This window comes from Anolis carolinensis, chromosome 3, assembly GCF_035594765.1.
Source record: "Anolis carolinensis isolate JA03-04 chromosome 3, rAnoCar3.1.pri, whole genome shotgun sequence".
NCBI classification, from domain to species: domain Eukaryota; kingdom Metazoa; phylum Chordata; class Lepidosauria; order Squamata; family Dactyloidae; genus Anolis; species Anolis carolinensis.
Window position 1 is genome coordinate 162,862,441 of NC_085843.1, and position 9,360 is coordinate 162,871,800.

Sequence of the window (9,360 nt, forward strand, 5' to 3'; positions counted from 1 at the left end):
ATTGTCAAAATGCCATCACATCACATCTGGGATTATATATGACATATATCCAGAATGTGAAGCCAAATCTTAACTTCATTAATGAGATTAAATACAAGAGGTCTTTTCAATTGTTGTCATTTTGAAAAACCCCTAAATATCGAGAGATACAATCAACCAATGTAACTCTTTCTAGGAGGTTTTTAAGAACATTTGTTTGGAAATATTTTGTTACGTATTTAATTACAATCTCTTATTGACATAATATTTAATAACATACTACTTAATATGTGTAAACAACTTTAACTGCAACAATATCAAGAAATTCTACTCTTAGAAAAAGAAATACCTGTTACAGAATACTTCTGCTCTAATTCATGGAGATCGGGCAGCACATGGATGCAATTGATGCAGCAATAAGTGAAGAAATCTAATACCACTACTTTCCCGCAAAGATCTTTGTACAAAGAGAGAGAACCTTCAGTATTCAGCCATTGCAGATCTGAAAATAGAAACCAGATTAGGGTATTATTTTCAAGAACCAAAAGCCAAGGAACCTCATTAATTCATACAAAATGAATCTAATATTTCACCATCCATCAGAATTCTGAAGGCAGACAATCTACTGTAAGACAGGAAATATTGAAATGGAATTAATTTCTCAGCATTACGTCAAACAATGTGCAATTCTAAGTTATAAGAAAGATAGGTGACAATAATTATGAATGCATTTAAGGCATGTATTTATTAGCTCTCAGCCTACCATGCCCCCCCACCCCCGGGTGATGTGTGAAAGAGAAAAACATGTAAACACGAAATGTATAGATTCAAATTTTCTCTTTCTCCACAGCCATATTCAAGTGGGTTGATGTAGAAGAGACATCTATCATTTACCCGCCAGGGTAGTATTCACCTGCATGAAATCCCTGATTGCCTAATAGCTACCAGGGAAGCTGATAAATACCATCGTGATGCACTATCTGGAAAATAAGCCACCTTATGTGGTATTTAGCTTTTTGTCTATAGGGATGCTAAATATGAATGAAGGCATTACATGTAAGTGTAGAAATTATGGAACAATGAGTTAATTTCCTGGAGAAGCATATGTTCTAGTTTCTCAGAAACATCTTAGAAATATGTCCTATGCACAATCCTTATTAAAGCAAAAAAAAAATCAAGCAAATTAAATCAATACTTTCACTATCATCAGTCATAAATCACAAGTATACAAGCATTCAAATTTATAAGAATTATTTTTCTGCATGAACAAGAACAAAAATAAAATAAAATTGCAAGTATGATTAAAGACCTAGACTTAACTCTGTGACACTGTTAGGAGACTGGAGGCTACTGTTTTAACAATTCATGTCTGAAACCTTTTTGGTTACTTCCAACTAGAACAGAAGTGCTGAATGAAATACTTATCTGAAATAATTGGGACCAGAAGTTTTTTAAAATTTGAATTTTTACCCACAGATTTTGGAATATCCATATTTGCATATAATAAAAAAAGACTTGTCAAGGTGCTTAACTGTCAGTTCAAGCTGCACTTGCATGCCCATGCTCTCCTCAGTCACCGTTGTGTTCCACTTACAGGGGAAGGTGGAAAAAGAAAACGGGAAGTGTGAGACCTATGTGAGGAGAGATCTCTTTTCCACCTAAACTACTCTCAGCCTTATGGCAGTGGCATCACCATAATTACTGGGGGCAACACTACTCGCAATTTCCTGCTCTCCTCACCCTGCACCACACACACAGACTTCATAATGTTTGTACTCTTGGCATTCAAGAGGAAGCAGCGGCAATGGCAGCAATGGCAGAGCCCTGACAGGAAACAAGGCAATGAAGTAAACCATTTGGTTTTGTACTTCTGCCACTGCCACCACTATAACCTTAGCACTTGTGGGGTAAGCTAGTAGGACAGCTCTCCTTTCACTGCCAGTGATACTGTGACTTTATGAGGCTGTTTTCACCAATGATATTGAGAGTGGAGGCAAAGGAAGGGATGATGGTGGCTGCAGCATCAAGAAAAGGTGAGGGGTTCATTCCAGCCTGCCTGTGACAGAGACAGATGAAGGAAGAAAAGTGGAAGCCACACACTATCTGTCCCGGGAAATGCTCCCCTGCCATCCCTCACATTTTGAAGCAGCTCAAGATCGAAGGCAGATGGGGAACATCTGGCAGAAGTTTGTTTTTTTTTAAAGAAAATGATCTCCTAGATGCATTGGACCTCATATGCACACGTGCAAACATCTTAATGTATGCACAAGCAGATTTCTTATTCTCTTTCCTCACCCAATTCTAGATTCAAGTCCTGTGTAATAAAGATAAAAAGAAAGGAATGGTTTCAGGCAGTTCCAATTCCTTTCTAATTGTGCTTCCTTTGAGCCACCTGTGTGTCCATGGCCCATTTTTTGACAGCAAAATCAGCTGATCAACTGTTTCAAGCTTTTAAAACACACATGTGCACTGCAGCAGTCCACACAGGGGAAGGGAAGGGAAGGGAAGTACGTGTTGTCCTTGTGAAGGTGCATATTTTTTGGGAGGATTTGTTTTTAAGCATACTTTTTAACAAGTTCATCTCAGCAGTTAACCCAATTCCACAAGCTATTTGGCTAAACATTGTTTAGCCACCCTCCCCCTTTTATCCCAGTTACTTCCGGGTTTTTAACCATTTGTAGAAGGGCCCTTATTTTTTCTGAGTAGATATGTATGCGGTTGGACTGTCAGGCTATCTTTTAAGCAAGAACAGCTCAGGCTGCAACAAGATAGCTATAGTGTGTTTGTACATACCAGTTACCTGTACATACCAGTTAACGTGTCTACTAGTTGAATTATTCAAAACAAGCAGAATGTAATGCTGAAATTATGGTTCTATGCCAGGATACAGTTCTTAAATGTTAGGAAGTCAAACTCGGGGCCATCTACACTGATAATAATAATAATAATAATAACAACTTTATTTTTATACCCCACCTCCATCTCCCTGAAGGGACATGGGGCGGTTTACATGGGGCCAGGCCCAGGTGGTTACAGACAATGTAAAAATAATATATAAACAATTTAATAAAACATATAAGAATCACATATATAGTAAAACATAAAAACCTGGGTAGGCTCCTAAAAATGAACTGGGCCAGAGAAAGTGCATATAGTGAAGAATGTAAACTGGGGGAGAGGTAAATACCCGGAACTATTATCCTGATAAGGGGCTAGGGCAGGCATAAACAACTGAAGGAAAGGAATAAAGTGCAGCAGAGATACTGATAAAACAACACTGAACATTTAATGCAGTTTCAAATCAGTATTGAAGACAGTGTTTTTGCTATGCAGAGGATTACATAAGAAATGCTGGGACTAGTTTGAGGCCCAGATGATGATTACACAAATAACAGAGAACTAGATGTACATTAACAACTTTCTTTTGTGTGCTTTTGTAGTAGCATGTTGTCTGGCTGCCATAGTTTAAAGCAGTGTAGAAACAGCCTCAAACACGAGCAACCACAGATCTGAGGCATTTGAATCCACTGAATCATAGAATAATAGAGTTGGAAGAGACCACAAGGCCATCTAGTCCAATCCCCTGCCATGCACGAAAAGCACAATCAACTTATCCCTGACAGATGGCCATCCAGCCTCTGTTTAAAACTTTCCAAGGAAGGAGCTTCCACCACACTCCGAGGCAGACAGTTCCACTGTTGAACAGTTTGTACGGTCAGGAAGTTCCTCCTAATGTTCAGGTGGAATCTCCTTTCCTGTAATTTGAGCCATTGCTCCTAGTCCTAGTTTCAAGGGCAGCACCCTTATGACACCCTTTCGCATACTTATACATGGCTATCATGTCGCCTCTCAACCTTCTCCTCTGCAGGCTAAATATACCCAGTTCTTTAAGACACTCCTCATAGGGCATGGTCTTCAGACCTTTGATCATGTTACTCGCCCTCCTCTGGACATCTTCCAGCTTGTCAATACTGCTTTTGAACTGTGGTGCCTAGAATTGGACACAGTATTCCAGGTGAGGTTTAACCAAAGCAGAATACAAAAGCACCACAACCTCTCTCTACCTAGACACTATACTCCTTTTGATGCAGCCCAAAATCCCATTGGCTTTTTTAGATGCTGCATCACACTGTGGGCTCATGTTTTACCTGCTATCCACAAAGACTCCAAGATCTTTCCCACATGGACTGTTGTCGAGCCAGGTATCACTCATCCTGTATCTTTGCATTTTATTTTTTCTGCCTAAGTGTAGTATAATACATTTGTTGAAATTCATTTTGTCAGATTTGGTCTAGCTCTCTAATCTATTAAGGTCATTTTGAATTCTGATATTGTACTTTGGAGTATTAGCTATCCCTCCTAACATAACTTTACCACTATTTCAATCGGAAATGTGGGTGTGCTTTTGGCTAATGAGAGAGTCAAGTGAATTAGGATTGTTGTTGTGTGCCTTCAAGTTGTTTCACTTAGGATGACCCTAATTCTAAAGTATAGGGCAGGTGCTGGGTAAATAACTTTGGAGGATCAAATCCAGCCCACAGGCCTTACCACATGCCCCCAATGGCGTAGTGGACTAAAGCCTCGTGACTTGAAGATTGGGTTGCTGACCTGAAAAGCTGCCAGGTTCGAATCCCACCCGGGGAGAGTTCGGATGAGCTCCCTCTATCAGCTCCAGCTCCATGCGGGGACATGAGAGAAGCCTCCCACAAAGATGGTAAAAACATCAAAACATCCGGGCGTCCCCTGGGCAACGTCCTTGCAGACGGCCAATTCTCTCACTCCAGAAGCGACTCAAGTTGCTCCTGACACGAAAAAAAAAATAATCATACTGAGAGGGGAAAGCATGAGTGACTATCCCTTTAAGTGAGAGAATAATCCCTTTAAGGGAGAGAATCACCCAGTTTCATGTGGAAACTTAAGAGCTGGCATTCCAAGCATCTTTACATTCATCACAAAATCAGTATTCCTTTTTTAGTAAGGAGAAACAACCGTATCTAAAAACCAAAGGATTGCTTGCCCTACCCAGAGCCCCTTCCATTAAAGGAGACTGACACCAGTTTAAAACCTCATCTTCCCATGGGATGCTATTGATCTGCATGGAACCCCATAGGATACAAGAGACAGTGAGCCAGGTCAAAACCATTGCTTTCCATAGGATCCTACAGATCTGTATCAAACCCCAGATGATACAAGAGACAGCAAGCCAAGTTGAAACCATTGCTTTCCATGGGATCCTATGATCTGTATTAAAGCCCATAGGATACAAGAAACAGTGAGCCAAGGTAAAACCACTGCTTTTCATGGCATCCTAGGGTTCCGCATCAAACCCTTTAGGATACAACAGACTGCTGACTGACAGGGCAATGAAAGCTTTTAATAGTTCTCATCCCACCTGTTTTTCAGTTTTAAAGAGGTGATTAAAGTGAGATTAGAGGTAGGATCTCTGAACATGATTGCTGGCCTGTGTTTTGAGTTCTCTCCTTTAAGGAAATTTCAGCCTCTTTTCAACCCTGGAACATGTGATTTTTTATCATATCAGAAGCAAACTGAGAACATACTACAAGTTGCTTCTGGTGTGAGCAAACTGACCAGGAGACGCCTGGATGTGTTACCATCCTGTGGGAGGCTTCTCTCATGTCCCTGCATGAGAAGCTGGGGCTGACAGACAGGAGCTCACCCCTCTCACGGATTCAAATGGATGACCTTCAGGTTAGCAGTTCAGCCAGCACAAGGGTTTAACCCACTGTGCTACCATGGCCCTTGGAACATGTGATGAGCTTCATGCCTCCCCGTGCTTGAAAAGAGACTGAGGTGTTCTATCAGGGGGAAATTTCTCCATGTGACAATATCAGATTGCTGGAGTTCCCTCCTTTCAGGACACTTCTGCCTCTTTTCAGCCACAGAGGAGTCTGCATGATGGCCAGAAGTAGTTTAACTTGTGTGATGATCTCAGTGCCTCTCCATGCTCAAAAAGAGACTGAAGCGTCCTATGAGGGGAAAATTTCTCAAAGTAATGAAGTGGAATGTTTGGGGACCACTACTCTACACTATAGAACAGGCCTGGGCAAACTTTGGCCCTTCGGGTGTTTTGGACTTCAACTCCCACAATTCCTAAAAGCCGGTAGTGCTGAAGTTTGCCTAGGTCTGCTATAGAGTTAATACAGTTTACTTGCCATGGCTAATTGCTATGGAATGCTGGGATTTGTAGTCTGGTGAGGTACTCAACATTTTGACAGAGAAGGCCAAAGACCTTGGAAAACAAACAACTCCCACGGTTCCATAGCATTGAGCCATGGTAGTTCAAATGCTGTGTTGCCATGTTCCAGAAGCATTATTCTCTGACATTTCACCTGCATCTACGGCACGCATCCTCAGAGGTTGTGAGGTATGTTGGAAACTAGTCAAGTGGGATTTATATATCTGTGGAATGTTCAGGGTGGGAGGAACAACTCTTGTCAATGTGCTTTTGACTAATTTGGTATAATTTGATGGTGTCCATGCCTCCACCTATAGCCAGCAACTGCACTCTATTATGGCCCATCTCGTCAGTATTCTGCCAGTTATTGCACATATGTAATTTTAAGCGCCTGCCTCCAATTTCTGAATACGCTAACTGCACCTTGCTGAACTGTTTTAAACTGATTTTATTGGATGTTTTGCTATTACATTTTATAAGTTAAATGTAGTTATGTTGATATATTTTATTGTGTATTATTGGGCTTGGTCCGTGTGTGCTGCCCTGAGTTCAAGAATAAAGAATACAAGAATAAAGTTGTTATTATTATTATTATTATTATTATTATTATTATTATTATTATTATTATCTTGTCTGTTTGAGGCAGGTGTGAATGTTTCAATTGGCCACTTTGATTAGCACTGAATAGCCTTTCAGCTTTAAGGTCTGTCTGCTTACTGTCTGGGGGAATACTTTGTTGAAGGTGTTAGCTGGCCCTGATTGATTCATGTCCGGACTTCCTCTGCTTTCTGAGTGGTGTTCTTTATTTACTGTCCTGATTTAGGCAACCAGGCCTTGAAGCTGCAAGGCTATGCAATACTAATCAAGGAGGCCAATTGCAACATTAGCATCTGCCTCAAACAAACAAGAGTTCTTTCTCTCACCCTGAACATTCCAGATATATAAACCCCACTAGACTAGTTTCCAACAGACCTCTCAACCTCTGAGGATACCTGCCATAGATGCAGATGAAACGTCAGGAAAGAATGCTTCTGCAACATTATTTATTTATTTATGGCTCTTTTATCCCGCCTTTCTCAACCCTGGAGGGGTCTCAAGGCAGCTTCACAACATAGATAATGCCTTTAAAAACATAGTACAATAAAAATAACCGCACCATTAAAACAATTAAAAGCATTTGAATCCATACGCAAGTTAAAATCACGTGATCCATAGGCGTAGTCTGGGGCCGTTCTATAAGTCAATTACACATCTTTCGTATCTAATTATTGCACTAGATTTTTGAAGGCTTGGTCAAAGAGCCACATCTTCACTTTTGGGGGGAAGGACAGGAAGGAGGGAGCTGATCTAATCTCTCGGGAGGGAGTTCCATAGCCGAGGGGCCACCACCGAGAAGGCACTGTCTCTCGTCTCCATCAATCGTGCCTTTGAAGAAGGCGGAGCCGAGAGCAGTGCCTCTCCAGATGATCTTAAACTCTGAGATGGTTCATAGAGGAAGTTATGTACGGACAAGTAAGCTGGGCCAGAACCATTTAGGGCTTTATAGGCCAAAGCCAGCTTTGAATTGTGCTTGGTAGCAGATTGGCAGCCAGTGGAGCTGGCGCAACAGGGAGGTTGTATGCTCCCTGTACGCAGCTCTGTTGATCAATCTGGCTGCCGCTCATTGGACCAGTTGCAGCTTCCAAACAGTCTTATTTATTATTTATTTATTTCCATCATTTCTATCCTGCCCTTCTCACCCGAAGGGACTCAGGGCGGCCTACAAAACTGGCAGAATTCAATGCCAATACACAACAATACAAAATAATAAAATATAAACAATTAAGTACAGATTTAGAATAATACAAAATACTTGAGCCATTCATCCACAAAACCTTGTACATAAACCTTAGTCCAGACCAGGTCGAAGCCAACAAAACTTATTGAACGCTTGCTCGCATAGCCAGGTCTTCACTTTCTTTCTAAAACTCAAAAGGGATGGAGCCTGCCGGATGTCACTAGGGATGTCACTACAGCCGAGGAGCCACCACTGAGAAGGCCCTGTCTCTCGTCCCCATCAGCCGCACCTGTGAAGCTGGCGGGACCGAGAGCAGGGCCTCCCCTGAAGATCTTAAATTATGTGGTAGGTCATAGCGGGAGACACGTTCAAACAAGTAAGCTGGGCTGGAACTTAGAGCTTTATAGGCTAAAGCCAGCACTTTGAATCGTGCTCGGTAGCTAATCGGCAGCCAGTGGAGCTGACAAAGGTAACCCCATGTAGAGCGTGTTACAGTAATCTATTCATGATGTAAGCAGAGTGTGGACTTCCGTGGCCAAGTCAGACTTCTCAAGGTACGGGTGCAACTGGTGCACAAGTTTTAATTGTGCGAAAGTTCCCCTGGCCATGGCCATGCAGCCCTTAAAACTCACAGCAACTCAGTGATTCCGACCATGAAAGCCTTCTGCAGTGTAAGTGTACCCTAAATTGGACTAGGAATGCAATTTAAAGAGAGCTGACTCCAGGACTATACAATGGGGCTTCACTTTGGGATAGACTCCTTTACCCTGAGAGTCAACGTGGGCTGAGAGTGTCGTTTGCAAGGGTCCTATCTCTCTCCGCTTCCTTCTCCCCTCTTGGCACTTCAGCCAGAACTCTGCAGTCTGCAAAGCAGTGCAGAAACAGCTCACCTGCTCCAAACTCGGGCACTTTGAGATCCCGCTCCCAGCTATCCACCTTTTGCAGGTGCTGATACACCAGGTTTTCTTTTTCCTGAGCCGTCGTGGCCTCCTCCAGCGCGTACTCCAGCTGGCTCTGCGCGGGCAACAGGCCGCCCAACCCAGCTGCCGCCGCCATCTTCCGCCACTCTCCCTGAGAAGAGGCCTCTGTTTACCGCCCTGCCGTTTCGCCTTCCGCACATTCGAGACACGCCTCCGCCTGCTTTCGTTAATTAAAACAAAATCCTACAAAAATAGACCCGCTATAAAGCGTATCATTTATTTGAACTCTCTTGCCTTCAAAGCCAGACTTTGAATTAAATTTCAGGGGTTTTTTTGCTTTCAAAAATATTTTCGAAACGGCACATTCCACACGAAATAGCAGTTTCGCGTTCGCTGTTTCGCGGGTGCGCTTGGCACCGGGAAAATGTGGAAGACATTAAAAACATTGGCTTCTGGCAGGAGAAAAAGATTTAAAATGGTACTTGTTT

At 42.3% G+C, this 9,360-nt stretch overlaps 1 protein-coding gene across 2 annotated transcripts in view; it reads right to left on the reverse strand.

Moving 5' to 3' along the window:
• Positions 1-9,038, reverse strand: part of nhlrc2 (NHL repeat containing 2) — a 53,780-nt gene extending 44,742 nt beyond the window's left edge. Inside the window, exons 1-2 of one of the 2 annotated variants that reach the window (XM_062975707.1) lie at positions 8,843-9,038; positions 329-481 (exon numbers count right to left, since the gene is read on the reverse strand). In XM_062975707.1, coding sequence (XP_062831777.1) covers positions 329-481; positions 8,843-9,008 — 319 coding nt within the window. In that variant the 5' untranslated portion in view covers positions 9,009-9,038. The remainder of the gene's footprint in view (positions 1-328; positions 482-8,842) is intronic. The other variant, XM_003223439.4, reaches the window with a different exon arrangement.
• Positions 9,039-9,360: the final 322 nt, after the last annotated feature.